At 37.0% G+C, this 21752-nt stretch overlaps 1 protein-coding gene across 1 annotated transcript in view; it reads left to right on the top strand.

Annotated features, from left to right (window-relative positions):
- Positions 1–4923, top strand: part of LOC128736260 (lachesin) — a 59654-nt gene extending 54731 nt beyond the window's left edge. The window contains exon 12 of the mRNA XM_053830737.1: positions 4814–4923. Coding sequence (XP_053686712.1) covers positions 4814–4923 — 110 coding nt within the window. The remainder of the gene's footprint in view (positions 1–4813) is intronic.
- The last annotated feature ends 16829 nt before the right edge of the window (positions 4924–21752 follow it).

The raw sequence follows: 21752 nt of genomic DNA, 5'->3' as shown, positions 1-21752 counted from the left end.
ATAGCTGGAAGTGAAAATACCTATTCGAAAACGATATTTTGTAAGTGGAATGCAGTTCAGGGATGCAGCACATGACCGGCACCTCCAGCGTTGCGAATCGAATGGAATCAGGAGTCGAATTGTAAATACACATTGAAATGAAGATATGAGTATTAAATTTCTTCCTTGCCCTTTCTCCGTTTCCATCACCACCGTAGGCTCACTTGATAGAGGCAATCGGGTGGATCAAGCTCCCGAAAGGCGGAAATTCAAATTAACCGGATTGGGATATTAACGCTGATGGTGCAGATTGAGCAATTGAGCCGAATCAAATGTTTCATACAGAAACCGTTTCCGTCTTTCATGTCCGCAGGCTAATTCCAACATAGAGTCTGTTAGCAAAAAAAAAACACACTAAACTGGGTTGGAATTAAAATTAATTCAACGGGTTTTTTCGTTCACTTTTTTGGTGCTTTGACATTTCGGTTTCACACAGTGTCATTAAAGAGCACCATTTTCATAAAAATCTGCTGACGAATACAGCCAGCTGCTGCACCCGTTACTTTCTCGAAGGTGGAAACGGATCTCCGATATGGAAATCCAGGCTAGCGAAAGTTGCATCCCTGAAGAGTTGTAGAATTTAAAAAAAAAAAAAAGAGAAGATTTATGACGGGGCGCTGTAGCGTGGAATTATACAAAATGCATACTATGCTGAAAAACTATGAAGCTGTCTCTTCAGGGTGATAAAGAGGAAGGAGAGACACTCAAGTTAGGTATAAAATATGTATTTTTTGGGTGGAATATGGGTAGAACGGTAGTCCCTGCAGGTATTATCAGTAGTTCCTTCTTAAAGTAAGATAATTTAAAAAAATTACAGGTGGTGTTACGATATGCCGATTTTATAAAATCGGTCAATTAGTCAATAAACACAAGGGTAGGTTTTGAGAAAACAGGCCTTTTGTTTTGTTTGTTTTGGGGAGTAAAATAAAACGATTTAAAGAAAACAAAAGACGATTTATAGAAACCGAATGTTTTTCTAAATAATCCAAATCAATGCAGAATAACATTTTTAAATTTTTTACTACATATATACAGATTATATCTTTTCTGAATTTCAAATCAGCTTATATCCAACCATATCAGACCCTAAAAATGTCCTACCCGCCAAATTAAAAAAGCGATAGACAATTCCCTTGCCATTCTATATTTTTTTAATTTCATTATTATATTAGTTTGACGATTTTTATTCGTAATACGTATTTTTGTCATTACAATTTTTACTTTCAGTTTTACATAAACTGAAACTGCCGACCTGACAATGTAAAATACTCGGCAATACTGAATAATTTATCTAAACAGTTACCCGAACCGGAAAAAGCTATCTCGGATCGATCTAGAATTATGGTGAAATGCTTCTATTTCCAGGTCCCGTTAAATACCCGCAGGGTGTTTCTTGTGCATCTATTTAAAGTGTTTCATGCCGCCTTTCCGTCTTTCCCTAGTCAATTTCTGACTAATCAAACTCTCACCAAGTGAATGTCAACAATTGATCGATTCGGGGCGTACTGCCAACAGAAATCGAAGTCAAATTGTATATTATTATTACTATAATTATTATTTATTGATTACATTCATCACAGTAACTCTCATCATTATTAAAGGTCCACAAATTTCAATTACATGAAATCAACTCTCAACAATCGATACGTCAGCTTTCCTATTCGTTGTCTAAGTCTGACTGCAGTCATTGGCTCATGGTAGCCAATGTGATTTGATGAAACTGGTGACAATGTGATGACTAGCTGATTAGGGGTCGATCCCGGTGTAGTGGTTATCATTCACGCCTCTCATGCTGAGGACCCGGGTTCAAATCCCAATCCCGCGGCATTCTCGATGACCCAAGCTGTAAAAAAAGAACTAGCTGATTGCCCGATCATACTCGGGACCCCTTTGTTTCTCAGCCACTTGTACATCTGTTATTCTAACAAACATTCTCAACTGTAAGAATCAAAATCCTTTTTCTTCATTTAAATGTGTTGACTTCCTCTAACAGTGGTCTGGACATGCAAAAGTGCGAACATTAGCAATTGGGTAAAATATGCGCAATTTTCCAAGGGTAGTGTCTTCAGAGAAGTCTATTTATAATATATAGCGCATCTTTCTGCACTATTACAGTGACCGTGAATTCACCAATTAGGGTGCTACAAACTTTTGTTTTTTTAAATAATTTCAAAAAATAAATTTCTCCAAACTGTGGCAGAACATGCTAAAATAAGCAATTTTGCTGAATATAGTAACTGTCTATCTCTTACGAGATGTGAAATATAATGATATTGACCAAACTCGTGACTTTAGTCATGTCCTTGAAATGCGGTCAGGCATATATTAATATTTTTTTGAAACAATGATTCTACAATTGATGAAGGGACGGTAAGGGAAAGATAGGAGTCACAACGACAACTTGTTAAGCATAGTTACCTATTACCCCCCCCCCTTCCTTTCCACCCTTCCCCTTCATTCCCAAAAAAAAAATCCTTCTTCATTACTTTCCCTTACCGTCCCTTCATCAATTGTAGAATCATTGTTTCAAAAAAATATTAATATATAATGATATGTTAAAAGCGAGCACTTAAAAATCAATTATCAATCAATTATTAATTATCGAACAATCAAACTAATTGTTCGTTTCAGGTCAGCAAAAAAATCTTAAGTTTGGTGCCGATTGGACGTCCCCTCGATTAATGGGAGTACCTCCATTTTTAAAGAAAAGACGTTTTCGTCAAATCCTTTAATTTTCTTTTGCTTGTAACTCTGGAAACACTAGGTTTAGAGAGACAATTCTATCATGATTCCAAAAGAAATTGCCCAAGGAATCCGAAAAAATATGAATTTTTAGGGGCAGTGCTGCCAAATATTTTTAATTTCGATTCAAAAACTACATTTGCATTTTTCTCTCAGTGAGTACAATTTGATTTTAAAAACTCCAACTCCATCATATTCCTCATTTTTTAGATAAGAATCACTCAAAACCACGAGGTGTTGCCGATCCAGAGTTCTAGCGGTTTGAAGAAAGAAACCAGCGATTAGAATTTATTCTTGCTGATCTGAAACGAGCAATCTGACAAAATTGGGTCAAATCCGAGAAGGTCGATTACATGGCACTAGGACACTTGACGTGGAATGACCCATATTTTCTCTGAAGACTGTTTGTCGCTAGAACGCATATTCAATAAGTTATAAAATATATGAAAAAAAAATTCGCGCTATTCCAAATTACTTTTTTTCAATTTTGAGCAACCTCGTGCAAGCCAGACAACTATTAGGTGAAAGTACTACGAATATTTTGTCTATAACAAAAACTATTTCCAGATCTCCAAAGAAATCTCAGAAGCAGTCAATTGAAAAATGTGTCTTTTTTTGGATAATATTTTTTCACGGTCACCCTAATGGTGCAGAAAGATGCGCTATATTTTGTTTATAAACTTCTCTAAAGGTACCATCCTTAAAAAGTAACGCTTTTTTACCCAATTGCTAATGTCCTCACTTTTTCATTTCCAAACTACTGTGAAAGGGAATAAACACATTCAAAATCTTCCACATGATTGTGAAGAACGTGCTGCTCGAGCCAAAGATGCTGATACCTGACATTCAAATGAGGAAAAAGGGTTTTGTTTCTTACACTTTAGAATTTTTGTTAGAATAACAGTTGTACAACTGCTATCGTCCCAAATGCAAGAAAAACGCACTCCATTGCCCATTCGAACCGACCTCCCCCTTGTAAGAGACTATTTCCCCCTTCTGTCGACCTCCCTGCGCTATTTTTTTTATGTAAAAAAAAACTTGTATATCAAGTGTGATGAAGAACGGTCCACGCGTTCCGGAGTTATGGCGGAACATACATTCATACTCACGTTTCTGCAAGATAAGGAAAATATTGTGAATATTGTGATGTGAGTGCAAATTATACTACACTAGAATTCTAATTTCGGCCATTTGTAACTCAATTTGGTCATTGGATGGTTCACCGGGGAAAAATTCAGAGTTTACCTGAAAGTGGTCAATGAGTGATAATTGTCCTGAAAACGTAGATGTTTTTCTAATTTATAATAGATAACAAGGGGGGCGGTTCCCCCCGCAGAAATCACCACTATCCAGGTTTATTTGTTCTCCTGGGTCTACTGAGTACTGACCTCTATTACTTTCCTTCAGTTGACTCCGAACGAGCGATTGCGAGTAAGGAGAGGATCGCCCCTGCGAAATGATACTTTCAACTAAAATGTTTACCGTGAAATGGTACATTCCGCGTAAGGTTTTTCGTAAGGTTTTACGTAACTGTCAAAATGAATCATCTAAGGTTGAACTCCTCAGAAACTTGCAAAACTCGAGATGGTGACAAATGTCATCCGAGATTCACGATTTATGTACACCACGGGTTAATTTGTGATAATACAAAGTTTGTCGGGTCAGCTAGTATTCCATAAAAATACCTACAACATGGATATTTTTAGAATGAGGTTGTAAGTCGAAAATCGAGATCTGACGCTATTTTGAAATTTAAAATGATTTAACAGCTTGAAACATAAACGATTTTGACTTTGGAAATCGATTTTGACATCATTTTGAAATGACATTGAACGATGTTAACATCGAATTTTAACTAGCCCTTTAATATAAAATATTACAATGTTGTAGCTCGTTGTTTCAATCGAACTATCGAACTAGATGACATTTACCAAATATAGCTAGTGTTCTTTTAATAAATTGTTAATGTTACTAAAATGTTATTATGTAAAACGATTTTGATACAGACATCGCTTTCTTTTATTTTCCACAGCCACATCACTGCGATGGAACTGCAATGTGTACTATACGCTCGTAAGGATCGTGAGTATATCGTCATCTCTCACGTACAGTTACTGCATCGTCAACCAACTGTTTCTGTAAATGACACTAAAGAAGCTGTAAAAGTTTATGTAAATTACTGAGAGCTCCAGTAGTTGCTACACTGCGGAGTATCGTATAGCAATTCCTGCACTACCGGAAGGAAGGTGATTCCCTGCCTAGTTTGACCCTACATATCCGTAAGTTTGTACATTTAAAACGAGAAATTCGAAGCAAGTGATACTATAGTCAAATTGCGATGTGAAACCAGCTAGAAGTTATAAACTCTGAAAACAGATTTGCCAACAATATTATCATATCCTCACAGAACCAAATCAAAAGCAAACCTTTACACATCAGCGTACTAAATAGGAGACAAATTTGAAAGCGATCCAAAATACACACACACATCAAGACTAATTGTAAGCAACACTATCAATTAGGCAAATGGAACAACTACTAGAGGTTATATTTTCATTTATTTGAGAAGCTAAAAAAATTCTAGCATACGATTAAAGAAAAAAAGAAACGCTTTTGTTGCAAAAAGAAGCTATTGAACACTAAAACTAAAGAAAAATTTAGAGTTTATGAAACCTAGGACGACTGCGACGAAATGTATTATATTAAAGATATACCGAACAAATCAAATCAGTTGTTGATTAGATGTAACTATTAGGTACGTTAAAAGAAAACACATACATGGAAACGTTGGCACCACACGCGAGATTGCGAGAACAGTATGTACATATACGACTTCTTCTGTAGCTGTGGCCTGAATGCCAGCGAGGCAGCGGTGCCAATTTGTGAAAATATACATTTACAATAGCCAAACTGTGGATCGAGTGCGGACATTTTGAAGGAACCATCAAATAAAACCATAATTCTCAAGCCTGAATATAAATAAAGAATTTCAGAAAATGCTGGACTTTGCTAAATCTTTGTGCAGCAACAGAACGAAAGACAGAAAATCCCTGTAAGAATTGTTTTAAAAATTTTCTACCAAACAAACTCAAGACTATCCCGTCTCATATCGAAAGCAACAGTATTAAACAGTAGTAAGGAACGCTCATATCGTTTAGAGAATGTAAAAATCAGCCGAGAACGCCACAATTCGATCAAATGTATTAATAAACCATATTTTTGTTATCATATCATATGGAGGAATAATACGACGAAGGCAAATAAAAACCAAAGGAAAACATTTGATTTAAATAATCCATGTTTGCTTTTCATTTTGCATTTTGTCTCCACAGCTAGATCCGAAAGGCCCTCACATATGAACACTCGCCGACCGAGTACACGGCTATTGCTCTGTCCGTCCTTTCCAATCACTATCATCATCTGGCCAGGATTAAATGCAATCAGAAAACTAATAATCGAAAAAGCTTTACAATATTGCAACGTTTTATTTTTTTGCCGCATTTCTAACCACTTCGGTAGAAGTCATTTTTGTTTGCTCCCGTCTGTGTCCTCTCTTCTTCGCCGTCTAGGAAATACTACCTCCGCTGAATACACGAACGAACGCTGGTATCATCCGATCCGGGAGCTGACATATTGGAGCTTTTTCTTACTCGCCTAATAAGCATTCATAGCGAAATGTTCGAAAGGAATTGAACCGATTCTTCAAAGGGGGCTCGGGTATTTCTTTGGCTGTCGCTGTGCATGAATGAATTTCATTTCGCGGCGGATTTGACATCATTTCCATGTGCAGCTAGAGGGTCTTGACTCGAACGACATCCTCTAGTCTTGACTCGAACCGGGGGTTGGGGCAACCAAATGATTGCCCACTGTTGGTTAGTGTACACAGGGGACATCGCGGTTCGGTTTTCGTTTTCTGGAGTAGATAAGTAGAAAGACGCGTAAATAGTAATCTTTCTTAATATAAAAATGTGAATGAACTAAAACATATTAAATTTAAATTGTAATATGGTAATACAAAAGCTTCCGAATGTGGCTATGATCGGAAACCGAACTAATGTTGTCGCCTGGCCTGGCAATTGATGATTTCAGCGGTAATGCTGGTTCTATTCTAATGAGTAGTTCAGTATATCGCATATTCATTGGGATATTGTTTGTACTAGCTTGACCATGATTCACAACACATATTATCGAAACAAGTAAGTATAAAGGACTGTGCCTAGGGAAACTACCGAGAGGTTCACGTAGGACTACGAATGTGGGTCCAATTCGACAATGCTTGACAATGCGAAAATGTTCAGCTTGTAACGCAAATTTATAATTTACTGTATTGTATTATTATTATAAATGCCATAAACCATTTATATATTTACATTTGAAGTTAAGTTTAAATATCCCGAATTTCTGCACTCTGTATACCATTTTTATCAGTTTTTGACGTAGGACTACGTCTTTGTGTACTATACTGGGACTGGGTAGCACTTTGTGAAAACGAAAATAGAAGTGTAACGTTTGAATGAAAGATTTCAAATGGTAATAACTACTAAACTACTGAATGAAACTGAACAATTTATATGACGTTGGATAGATAATGGATGGAGGGTTCGAGACCAATTTTAAGGAGGGCGTAAGAGGGGGGGGGGCTCCCCTACAAATGAAATACAAATTTCCTCATAACTCTAGAACTAATCAAGCAAATGGAACAAAATTTGGCATGTGGAGGTTTTTGGAGGTAAGAATTTTTTCTGTGGTGTACTAAGACCCCTATTTATTTTTCTAAGAGGGGGGCTCCCACACAAATGAAACACACATTTCCTTATAATTCGAGTACTAATTAAGCAAATCGAACCAAATTTGGTATGTGGGTGTTTTTGGAGGCATGAATTTATTTTATGATGGTTTGAGGATAACGACTCTCATACAAATAAAACAGAAATTTTTGCGTATGAGCCCGATTTTCTGCTATGTAACAAGCGTTAAGCTATGAAAGTAAACTAGTAAAATTTTCTCGGAGCAAAAGACAGTGAATCAACGCCGCTAGCTTACGTGCCAGCTGCCATTCATGTCAAAAGAAAAGGACTTTCGAATGGCACGTCATATTTGCGATGAACGTGCTTTGGCTTTAATATTATTTGCAACCAATGGCCCTTTAGAAGGCAACAAGCTAGTTCAAGTAAGATTATTGAAACATGTCAAATTACGCATAATCATATTCAATACAATAATCTGTGGGCTGGTCATTCATTACCATTTCAACCTTTATGATGCACACATGTGATTTTTAAAAGAAATCTATTTGTCTCATTGGTTGCTGGCCTTGTACTTATGAACCCCCATCCACGTATTTTCAAAGCGACCATTGCATTAAATATAGAATTGAATTTGAATATTTCGCTCTTCTCTTTGAAAAATTCAATTAAACAATGGAACTAACAGTTTCTTATAAACATACATGTGCCTGAAATGCAGTTTGCTTTAGTCCTTTACCTAGTGCTCTGATATAGTCCTACGTCACCCTTTCGTACAACCCTTAGGGCTGTATACCTTGCAGTTTTTAGATTTTTGGTCCACTAAGAGTTAAACCATTAGACCACAATTACACATCTTCTGATGACTGGCAATGATTTCATATTTTGACAATTTTTGCATGACTTGCAGCCCTAGTCTACTTAGACTTAGAGTAATGGGCAACCACGGTTAAACCGAAAAAATAAATGACTATTCTAGATTATTATTCTAATTTCCACAAAATTTTCGATAGCACCGTTCATTGTGATGATAGATTGATTTGAAGTATAATAGTCTTATCAACTAAGGATAACATGTGGACAACCAGTTAAAATAGCAATTAGCTACCGTCCTCTGCATCTTACTAGTTCCTTTCAACACTCTACTTTACAGCTGTTTGCATCCTTGACAGAAATATAATTGAAACTATGTAAAGAATTGCAAGCAACTAACTGACGCAAAGCTGCAAATGAAACGCTCAAAAACTATTTCCGGATAAGACAGTCGCTTTGACAATTGCTGCGTTACGTCACGTGCACAAATATCCTTCAGCCCTTTTTCCGTGCAAGACAATAGTTCCGAACAAATACTTGCAGTATATGAATGCAATCTGGTAAAAGGAAAGGATAACCGCTCACTTTTCTATGACTTTTCACTTTCAAGACATTGATGTCATTGAGCTAGATTCAATGTTTAAAAATAAAATCGGTTGAAGAAGAGGTGTGGTTTTATACTTTACCAAAAACTGTTTACTTTCAAGACATCAAATTAGAAGGGAAGGGTTTTGCGTTCTGGTGTACTTCCCAAGCACAGATATCAAGGGGGTATAGGTATAAGCGTCGTAAAGCATGCTCAGTATGTTGGGACGGGGGGTTTTGTTACTTTTTCTGTGAAAGAAAACTACACTAAACAGATGGTGTCGAACAGAACTGTCGTCCCTGCCTGTGAATCAAGATAATCACGAAGAAAATGTATAGGGATGCTTGATTTTACTATTTAGCGGTTGAAAATAAAAATTATAGTAAAAACTACATAAGGCTTCGTACACAAATTACGTAACGCTTAGAGGGAGGGGGAAGGGCGGGGGTCGAGTTGGCGTTACTTGTTGTTACATAAGGGAGGGGGAGCCATGAAAATAGTTACGTAACAAATTTATGATTACCAAAAAGGCAGTTGCCAAACGAGGAAAGGACGTGTTGGAGATGTAAAACAGTGAATCGGTTTATACTGATGATAATTATGATACAAAATTATGGTTTGTATCTGATGAACATTATCCTACTAAATTTCCAGTTATTACGGTTCAAGACCATTTCAGCCTAACATGGGCCGATGGCAGATTGTTGTTTTTAATATGAAGCTCTTGCTAATTTGATTGAATTTCTGTAAAAAAAAATTTAAAAAATGCGTTTCATGCCATTTTTATTCAATGTTGAGGTGGGGGGGGAGGTTTTGTTGACGTTAGGCAATTTAATGGAAGGGTTATACCAAGCGTTACTTAATGTTACACAGGGGAAGGAGCGGGTCAAAAAACCCGAATTTTTGCGTTACGTAATTCGTGTACCGCGCCTAATAGCTACATATATTGTGAATCGATTGGGGAGTGATTTTTTTGATTTTAATTATGGCGTGTTGGTCGTCGGGTTACTGGTAAACTAGTTTATTTGCTGTCTAGGCCAACGTTTCAAGGATTTATTTCCTCTTCATCAGGGTAAAAACATTTTAAACTATTTTTTGGCAAGTTTTGTCTAGTAACCCGATGACCAAAACGCCATCATTAAAACCTGAATCGATTGGTATTTAAATCATCCAAATCAATTCATAATTTGCAAAGCTATTAGCATTCCAAATCTTTCATTTTTTCGTGATGCTCGCATTTTTTATTGTTGGAATTACCCCCTATACCAGCTACCTTCCTGAGAGATGTAGTTCTACGTCAAAAAAGAAGGCCTTCAGAAGAGGTTGTTGCTGTTTCTGAAGCAGAACAAGTGTAATTGCCTTTTCTAGCCCTGGGATTTTTTAAAAAACTACAAAGTATACAGCCCTAAGGATTGTACGACAGGGTGACGTTTGTCTATGTTAGCATTATCGATGTATTGATAACATGTTTTTTTTTCCTTGTTGGGGACCTTGGATCACTGCGACCAGTTCTTTGATCTATTGTGGTGTGTCCTCTTTTGCTGTATGCCTTTACTTATGAACAGCTACTACACATATTTAAACGTAATGATACATATTTGTGTTTTGACCGTTTAGAGTGCTGGGATAATATTTATATTCTCAGATATTATTCAAAAACCAAGAAGTGGGCAACAATTGGGTGGTGAACAACAATTGGCAAACTACCCTAGCTGTTATTTTCGATATGTAGGCTACATCAGAATTGTCGCCAATCATGGATGTTTAGTCTGCCAAATTTTTAAAGTTTCACGCCCCTGATAGCCACAGGTACGCAGGTTATCAACACCGATTCACTGTATCCTGCACCGAAAAGCTTTTACTAGTAGCAATCACTGCATTCTACCCCCGCTTGCCATTCGTGCTACTTGTTTGCCTTTGCGTTACCAAATTTTACCTTGAAACTTTACATACATTTTTACTATTAAGCGCATATGAAATTTCTAATAACTACATTTAATTTCCTACAATTTATCCGAATACACCTTATTGATTCCACTTTTCGCTTTCGAGTTGTGGGTATTTCGAAAACTGTTGTTTATATCGGTAGAGTTTTACCAAAATAGATTATGAGATTACAGTGATATCTTTGAAACAAGAGAAAGCGCACAAAAAATTGGGCACTTTCTTCGAAAATCCCAATGCTTCTCATCGATAGAGCGGATATTAAGTTTTATTTTCAAATTTTTGAAAAATTGATAAAATATTTTTCTCAGTGCACATTTTTTTCCATGTTCAGAAATCAATTTTCTACAACTTTGGCTTAGACATATTTTTTGTAAAATCGATAGTTTTCGAGATGCAATCTTTCAAACATAATACACATGAAAATAAATACGGCCTTTTTAAAAATGAGTCTTGAATCAAAATGACCTGTGGAAGGTGCATATTTCCTCCTATCGAACACGTTTGTAAAGTTTCACCTTAATCAGAAAGGTTCAAACTTTGTCATTTACCTATTTCACGTGGAACTGCTCCATACTGACGTGCGATGTCAACAATAACAAATAAAAACGAAAGTGATAGTAACGGAACGGAAGAGAACAATAATAAAAACAAAGGAAAGTTGTGCAGGTTGGCAACATTTTCAGGAACCATTTCAATTTTGTGTGAGTTTCGGTACCAACTTTTCAAAAGTGCCTAACTGCAAAATGTAAACAAACCGAGTAAGAGTTATTTCGTGCTGGACTAGCATAAGGTGTTTGCAGAGTGCATAGGTATTGGAGAGCTGTTGGGCAGGCAAAAGTGACAGCTCCATATAAACTATATGGGCCGGGAAGGGTGAGATTTTTTAAATAATTTAATTTCTTCATTTAAAACAGAAATTACTATTTGCATTATATGTATAGCCAGGTAATATATCTGTTTACTAAATAACAAATCTATTTTCAACAAACAAGCTAAATCGCGGTAGAAATTATCAAAAATGTAACTATTAACTATGTTAGCGGGATAAAGCTGAACAACTATCGATAGCCACGATTACTTTCGGACAAGAAAACAATAAATTATACTAAAATCAATGCTACATTCAGTTATTTCGAACTTGGACTATGCGGCATGCTGCATCAGAAAGCCGTATTTTAGGGTCACCGATTTAATCCAAACTCACTGAAATATTAGTTGCTAAATGTAAACATATATATCGGGCTATATTTCTTGGTTGATATAAACATTAATTGTTTTGAATGGATAAATAGTTTCAGAAAAATGATCACTTTATCCAAGGCGTTTTTGCTGCATCGAATAGGAAAAGATGCAATGTGTGCCTAACAGACGTCTTGCATGTGTGTGTGTAGCAAAAGCCCTATAGGAAAAGAAACCCTCACTCAGTTTGTTTACATTTTGCAATTAAACCCTTTTGGCAAGTTGGGGCCGAATTTCACAGAAAATTAAATTAGTTCCAGAAAATGTTCTCAACCGATAAGCGATGTATTGAAAGATTTCTCTTTTTATTTTTATTTTTGAGTGATTTTGCTACAAAATAGATTGAAAGTCATTCGCATTTTGGAAAAAGCTTTCTTCTACGTTTTTCTACGAATCCGTAAAATTGAAGACAAAACTCGGTTCATAATGCCAGCAGGGGTATAGTTTCTGTTGTTGAAAGTAACCAGATTGAAATGTAATTATTTGATTTAACAAATCCACGAATAATGCTCGCAGAACGATTAAACTTCAAATGACACCAGTTTCATCATAATATTTTTAGCGACAACAAGCAAGCAATGAATCTTGTTGATGTCAAGTAAACTAATCTATAAATGTAAAAATACTGCACGTGAGTATAGTTATTTTTCTTTTGACCTCACAGGGATAGGCTATAAATTCACTCCAGGATGTTGGTTGTTGAACCGGTTTGAATGCTTTTGATGTCTTATGAAAGTTTACTTTTAGGGACGCTTGTTAACTCACTCAATTACTTCAGCCAGTTAAAGCTATTTCAACAATCTTGGATTATGTTATGTTCCTTTTGACCACCATCTGGGTGAGATTGAGCAGTCAAAGCTCAAGTCAAAGAAAGTTTCAGATTGCCATTACCGTGAATTACGTCACTCAAGATCAAAATACTTGATAATGATGGTTTAACAGACAAAAATATTAACACAAGGTAGTAAGCAGAATCCTTATCTTCCGATTGCCATATTTGAAAAACAAATCATGGATGGCGGTACAGAAAAGATAATGTGGAAATTATGGCAGAAGAGCAAAAAATGACTTACATTGTTTCTGAATAACACATTCCCTAGACTTAGCGATGCGGCACGATTCGCTACCATGAACGACATACTTTGTCCAATTGAATACATCTTATTCATCATTCATATTCATCATTGAATTACCATTAACCGCGCATAAGTATCGGAACTTCATAACGAGGATGAATGCATCAATTGAATCACGACGGCCTTGGGTCCGGGAAGCTATGTAGTTGTGTGCCATATCAAAATACGACATCGCAGCCGCTCCGGAATTGGCATATTTCTATCCCCAGGATTAAGCTCGTTTGCAACGGGTATCCGCCGCAAGCATAACGACAGGTACCGGTCGGTACCGGAGCAGCGTCTTTCCCTTTCGAAATATCGGCTAGTGGCGTTGCCATCCCACTTCGATCGTTTTTCTCGTGCAAACACTCCACTCGCTCTATCCATTTTCATCCATTTCATTCCTGCTAATACGTGCCTCGGTGCAGAGAGTTGTGCCGATTGCAATAGTTTTGGACGCCGAGAACTGGATGATATTAAATATGTATGACGAAAAATATCTTATGTCTAAATATATGAAAATTATTATTTTAACGACATTATTATTAACGACAAAGTTGTGCTTTTATTCTACAACACTTATCAATACCTATCTTTACAGCAACCCGGTAACAATGTGACAGCTCCCATACTAATCAAACGTACCTAAAACTGCTGGTTCATGGTTCACGACAGATGTTTGAAAGCGGCGTAAATATCGAAGAAAGAGTTTATTATCATTTGTTTTGGCAAAAAATCCCTTGTGCATATCCAGCTTTTTACGAGCCATAATGGCGGACGCGTTCGTAATATTTGAACTGCATTTTTGACATTTCCCTAATACATCGCACGTTTTCTTTTTGCACATTCCTTTAGTTTTACCGTGAACGCGCGGAAAGAAAACGTGCGATGTATTAGGGAAATGTCAAAAATGCAGTTCATATATTACGAACGCGTCCGCCATTATGGCTCGTAAAAAGCTGGATAAGATCTGAATTGGTTTATTATTTCAATAGAGTATTTTACGAACTGACAACATTATGTCAAGTATCAAAACGTTTCCGTGGTAATGGCAATAGCAGCATAACTGGTTCTTCTGTCATAATAACATGCTCTGTTTGGTTCTGTCATGTAACAGAGTGTTTTTTGTACAACTGCAACGATCTCTATTGCTTGGATTTACTCTTGAATTTTGCTTAACTTGTTCTGTTAACGACAAAATCGATCCAGCAATCATGAAAGAGCATTTCATTTTGAATTAAGCAGCGGATAACTTTCAATGAAACACGCAATATTTAAATACTTTAGAGCAGACAACTCGTACACAAGAGTGACAATCTTGTTATAAATACCGCTTTTTACCTTGTAAACAAATCAATCAAACAACCCACCAAGCATTCAAACAGTTCTACCGAAAACATGAAACAATGCTGAAATAATCAATACGCATTTTTCAAATCGTTGTCCAGACAGCTTTTTGCGTTCACATTTAACGTAACAAAAATTAACATTTCCTTTGAAAATCGAAGGTGCGTCAATTTTGACCGGCACGTAAAAACGATCGTCGCGACATTTTTGACACTGGCGGGTGTTATGGGAAACTGTTAATAACTGTCACTTTGTTACGGGGTAGCTTTACAGACACGCTGGTTTCGATATTGTTCAATTATTCTTTTTATTTTTGTCATAGATTTCATCTTGTTATCTAACGGGTGGCAACTAAAATTTTGGAATATTTTCGCGGCCCTCATGCTCAACAACAAACGAGTTGAGAGAGAAATGAGAGTATGTATGTGTTAGCTGTCTCTCTCCTTTTTTTGTTAATATTTTTTGTTTTGTTTATGCTTGCCCAGTTTTGCTAAAAATGGCGTCGAAACAAGAAGCATTTCGGAAGCGCGTTGTACATTTCTACGAACTGCAACAGAAATCTCGGCAAAAAGTATACGGTACAACATTTAAAAAGCAAATACGTTGCGGCTTCAACTGTTTACTATGTCCTAAGATGCCCAACAACTATTCGCAACCAAGGTAGAGGAAGACCAGCCAACATTATGGACGCAGAAGGACATCGTTCTCTTTCTCGTTTCTTCAACAACAAGCCCTCTGGTTTTGCTATCAATTAAGATGCACCAGACGAATGCTTGGAGAAAATTTTGATCTCGTTTCTACAAAAACATCATACAGATGGACAATACGTGTTTTGGCCGGATAGAGCATCATCGCCTTACGCCAAAAAACACAATCGTTCCTGAATACCCATTCGATCCCATTTTTACCCAAGAACCACGACCCGAAAAATCTGTCTCAGTGCGCCCAATCGAAAATTTCATTTTGAGTTCCTTGATGTACAAAAATAACTGGAGAACCACGAATTGCAAACAGTGGATTGGTAGAATCAAGAGATGCATTCGCAAAGTTGACATGAAGGCCGTACAACGCTCCTGTTTCGACGTCAAACGAAAGCTTCGCCGAACAGCCGATTGCGGACCGTTTTCAAATATACACTAATTTTTTTTCAACATTGGATAATGTATCTTTAACTTCGGTAAATCAGATCTTCTTCCTGTATCTTTTCCTGTCTTTTTTGACAGCTTGAGAAAAAAATTCCAAAATTTTAGTTGCCACCCGTTATTTTACTATTTATCTACTTCCTATTTATGTTATTTTATGTCATCTACTCCCAGAACAATGAAAATGATTTGCAACTAGCAGCATACATTGTTGCTAAGTTGACTAAGCTAGAATGACAGCAATGTAATAAAGCAAGATCGAATCACTCATAGGTTAGAAATTTTCGACTTAATAAAAGTCACATGTTAGTCAAGAATAAGCAGGCTGCAAAAGTGTTATTAATACATACAATGACTGGCAGCACTCAATAACATTCATAGAACCCTATTATGCAAGTTACTCGACTCAGTCACTATCGAGTGTCGAGTATGGGAAAACGGACAGCATAGCGGCACGATGCACGACTGAAACAAAATGGTAGTTAGTTTCTGCGAAACGTTCAAATATATATCTCGTACGTAAGGATTTTTATAAATCGTGGTCCGACGTCCATAGGCGGTAGTGTCCCTGATGCAAGCTTCCACTTATTTTTTTGTGAAATTCAGTGTAGTGCTTTATAGATTAGATACAGATGTAATCGCGAATTAATGGTCAAATATCGTGAGTGTCGACGGAAATAGTGCTAGATTCTAGTATCTTAGGGTGAACAATACAGTACAGCTTACCAAGAATAGTGTAATAGTGTAAGAATAGATCGCAGTTGGTTAAAGTGCTATTTCACACTGCCTGTGTTTTATCTATACCTATAAAAATGAATTTCTGTCTATCTATCTGTCTGTCCGTATGTTCCATATAGAATCGAAAACTACTGAACCGATCGGCGTGAAAATTTGCATGTAGGGGTTTTTGGTGCCAGTGAAGGTTCTTATGATGGTTAGATCCCTCATCCCACTAAGATGGGGCTCCCATACAAATCTATACCTATAAAAATGGATTTCTATCTCTCTGCCCGTATTTTCCTTACAGAATCGAAAACTACTGAACCAATCGGCGTGAAAATTTGCATGTAGAGGTTTTTGGGGCCAGGAAAGGTTTTAGTGATGGTTAGAGACCCCTTCCCCCCACTAAGAGGGGGGGGGCTCCCATACAAATGAAACACAAATTTCTGCATAACTCGAGAACTAATCAAGCAAATGAAACAAAATTTGACATGTGGGTGTTTCTGGAGACAAGAATTTTTTCTATGGTGAATTGAGACCCCTCCCCTCTTTAAGAGGAGGGGTGAATGAAATGAAATACAAATTTCCTCATAACTCGAGAACTAATCAAGCAAATGGAACCAAATTTGGCATGTGGGGGGTTTTGGAGGCAGGATTTTTTTTATGATAGTTTAAGACCCTGTGGTAGGGGGATAAGGACTCTCATACAAATAATACAGAATTTTTTGCCTAACTAAAAACAAAAGAAATTTTAGACTCTTTCATAAAATATTAGTCAATAATAAGACCACCAAAAACTATCATTAGTAACACTAGATCATCAGCTCGAGACGGGACCAGCCGTCGGAAGCGCAAGCCACTGCGGGGGGCAGCCCCTCGTAGAAATCACCTCTATCTAGGTATATTTATTTTCCTAGATCTACTGATGTCTATTACTTTCCTTCAGTTGGGTCAACCTTGCGAAATGGTACTTTCTACAAAAAGATTTTCCATGAAATGGTACATCCCCCACGTAAGGTTTTTCGTGAAATGGTATTCTGTGAAATGGTTTGTTGAAATATTTAAATGCTTTCCGCTTTATTTTATCAGGCTAAGCAATGGGGGAGAGTTGTTTTCTACTTTACTGTGAGAAAAATTTGTATATTAAACCACCCATAAACTCCCCAGAAACTTGCAAAACTTGAGATTGTGACAAAAGTCATCCGAGATTCACGATTTATGTACAACACAGTGGGATTATTTGTGGCAATACGAAGTTTGTCGGGTTAGCCAGTTCTTAATAAAACGAAGAGAATTTTAAAAAAATTTACGAAATACCAACTGACCTGACACCAGTATTTGGATTTATTATCTATATTTGTGTATTATGTCATGCTGTATTAAAGTATGTTGATATAGTTCGTGGTAGTTGCGTGGATAGTTTTTGCTTTTGTCACCATGCATTCGGTACTATGAGAGATGTGGTGTTGTTTCGGGCAGACAGCCTTCGAATTCGTTCTCGTTGTCGATGCTTTAAACTCACGATAATGCCACAGTCTCACGCGCGTAGTTTAGTGATGCTACTATTCTTTATACTGATGAATAAACAATTCTTGATTACTTTTTTGGGTTTATGAAAGCGCTAGGAATAAACTCATTCGTACACTTCAGTATCCATTAATATATATTTTAGTGATGTTAATCTAACATATATTCTAATCATTGTTACTGAGTGGAGACACCTGATAGTTCATCTGATAACGATTCTAACGCTTCGGCATAGATTTGGTCTAAGAGTGCTTCAGTTGAGTGTAAGTATTTTAGTTGTGAAGCTAACTTCTCATCCTACGTATTTTTGTTCGTTTAGTATTTTGTATTATTACTATGCAATATTCGACAAAATCCTTATAGGTGGTTTAAGAAGCATGTTTTCCAAAAACCGATAGATCGAGCTAGAAATAGTAGCAATTGATGATAGTAATGACACGTCTCAACCAGAAAACAGAATGGCCACAGAAAGCGGATTGTGAACTAGGCTGAGCGTAATCACCGTCAAAAATATAACCATCGGTGCACAGCACTAACCGAGTTTATAGGTATCCTTCTCAGAACGACACCACAGCACCGTATTCTGTACTATGGCATACGTGTCAGTTCACGCACGGCATATTGACTCTCTTGGCGCGCTGTCGTGTTTGATTGATGTTTTGCTGATGTTTTATTTGATATTGGCAACCGAATATTGGATTCGTTACCACTTTCGATTATACTACCAGAGCAGAGCGACGAGTGTCGAACCGTGTACAAACATATCTCCCGTGCCGGCAGGGCGAGTTATGTTATGGACGAAAGCGAAACAATGACACGAACGAACGATACAGCCACAGAAGTTACCTCCGACATAAGCAAGCACCTTTGGAAGCACCAACCCGCAATGCATGTTTGATATGGTGGTAGCATATTTGAGGGTGAAGTTTTCTTTACTGCTCTTCAATTGCCCTGATGCTGGCTATAGAGAGGTTGGCAAAAGTTGGCTAAGTGCATTAGCAGAAGAGCACGACTTTTCTCCATGGCGATTGATGGCAAATTGAGATTCTGCACCTTTGAATACTTCTAAGGTAGGTATCAGGCCGGCCTCGCAACCCATAAGCCAATCAAAACTGGATGGTGCTTACATGATTCAAGCATGCTAAACGAATCAATTTTTCTGGAAGCACCTGCAAGTGCTATTTTACTTGACAAGGTACTCCATTTAAAGAGCAAATATTATGACTGGTTGAAAATAATATAGTCTACCTATTTTAACATCAAACTCAAATACGTAATTCAGTGATAAATATAGTCCTTTGTTAGCGAAAGTGTATCTTAAATTACTTTGAAGATTTCCACTGCCAGCTCAGCATAAATCCCCTCCCTCAACCGGCATATTAATTATCACCCAAATAAGGAACAGCTTAGCCCTGACTTAAGCACCGCAATGCTGGCAACGTTTAAGAACACATTGCAATAGGTTTTGCGGTGAGAAATATCCACCTCGGTAGAATTTCCGGGCGTAAACATACTTTGAGACTAAATCCCCGGTCACTCATTACGCGCCGAACGCAAGCAGGACCAGTACCGTTGTCTGCCTGACACTATAACCAACCTGGCGGAGGAGGTATATTATAGTTAACGATAAAAAGTCAGACTCTACCGGGAAGCCCTAGAGAACGGAGTCCGGAAGCCGTATTCCGTGGGATTATTTTATCATTTGTGTATATAATTTCTCCGCTTTTAGCATAAATATTAAACTTTCCTTGGGAGCTTTCGGCATGATACTCCACCGCAGTACGGAAATCTGTATAAGCACAAGAGAAAACATCATGTAGCCACCATTGCCGCCGCGTCCGTTACTGAAGCTGCGTGACACTGACAAAAATGAGCACCGAGGTTAAGGCATGAAGAGGAAAAGGGATCCCACTGTGCTCAAACTATGTTTTCTCTACCTCTGGGATACACTCTCGCACGACATTGGCTAAATGAAGCTAATACGCTTTGTGTAATCCTTTTAATCTCCGCTAGAAAGTTTGTGCTTTTTCTATGTGAACTTATAATAATGCGGATCCAGGCGAATCGGATGTTTCTCTTGAAATTTAAAACAGCATGCGGCACATTTAGTTACCAAAGGCCCATGCTGAGATTTCGAACAGAAACGATAACTTTATGCTTTGAATGATTCTTGTTGGCTAATGTGATAGCATTGGGTGCTGTAGCACTTCTATCACTTTTCGTCGACCAGAAAGAATAAAAATAAATATGGAAAAACCTAAAAAAGTACAAATATTTGAAGGTTGCACTTAATCAACTCGACTAGCCTGACTGCTAAAAAAACACACCATCAAATAATAGTGACTTACATTAAAGCTATTGAGATCCGGTTAAACTGGGGTTTAAATTCAATCGCGAGTTACGTAGGTTGATCCACCCACTAGCGTGCCCACAGCATGAACGAAGATGTGGTACCAAACTTTTGCAAAACACAGTTGACCAGTTTTTCTAATTGAGTTGAAAGAATATAGCTTCAATTTGGATTTAATTTTAATGCACTTAAACTTATCCTCAAGTGTTTTTCAATTCTATTATCTAAATAAAACATCACGATATTGCAATATGTTTTTATTTCTAAGTTAGTTATTTCATTTTTACTTTAATTCAAAACCAATACTTTCTCGATTTTGTGTCCACTCCTCCTACTGAGTGTGGCTTTAATTTAAAAACTTACCTTAGTCTAAGATTTTCTCTTCAGCTTTGGTTGATTTTTCACTTTTTACTTTATTGACTTTTATCGCAATCTACTGTATATTATTTTGCGAGGTATCCTATGCTTATGCTTATGCTTAATCTACTGTCTATTATTTTGTTTTTTTTTTATTTATAAAACCCAATTTAATCCTAAGTATAGTTATGAGGAATTGTGTCATTTTCAGGAAGATTAAGAACGTTTCAATCATATCATGTAGGGTAATGTGGTTATCGTCGGGCCACTGTTATGGTCGGGCCACCACGATTTTTTCAGTTTTAGTAACTCGTGATATTTTTGTACAAGCATTGTAAAACTTCTTACTGTGACAGCTAACTTTTCACTATATTGTGAGTTTCAATCGTGTATTCAAAACACGCGTACTGAATTCACTGATTGGAACAATACAAAAAAGTTTTACAGGTGCAGTTAACTTTTCTTCAAGAAATGATTCATGAAATACAATTATCGGGATAAATATTGAAAATTTATAAAGTGTGTTGTGCTCTATTCGAATGCTATTGAAAAATCCCGTCCAGTTAGGTGTTTGGGTAGGGTAAGGGAGTAAATGCTACAAAAGCGCTTATTGTAAAGGTCGGGCCACTTTTGTAGCCATGGTTGGGCCACCATAATTTTAAGCACAATTTTCGCTAGAGAACGTCAGTCGCGGGAAATGTGATGAAATAAAGCCTAATTAATACAATAAAAACCTAGATTGTTGTTGATTTTCACATTGCAGTAGTACCCATCGGAAAACGCGATTATAGTATTATTGATTTTACAAGATCACCAAAAATTTCGCGAAGATGTTATTAAGAATAGGATATTTATACTTATATGGGCCGTTGTTCACGAAATTCATTCTTATGTATGATGTCTCTACATAGAATTTCAATACGTATTTCTTGGATTAAGAGCGGAGACCCAACCTGTACAACGTGGCCCGAGTATGACAACATTTTTTGTCTTCACGTAAATGCCTATAACTTTATTATTTTTTAAGCAATCAGTTCAAAATTTTCCAGAAGTATAGCTTATTCTTAGACCTTTCCAACGATC

The sequence above is a fragment of the Sabethes cyaneus genome, chromosome 2 (genome assembly GCF_943734655.1).
Source record: "Sabethes cyaneus chromosome 2, idSabCyanKW18_F2, whole genome shotgun sequence".
Taxonomy (NCBI): Eukaryota; Metazoa; Arthropoda; class Insecta; order Diptera; family Culicidae; genus Sabethes; species Sabethes cyaneus.
Note: the sequence above shows the minus strand (reverse complement) of the source record. Positions and strands in the feature narration are given on the sequence as shown.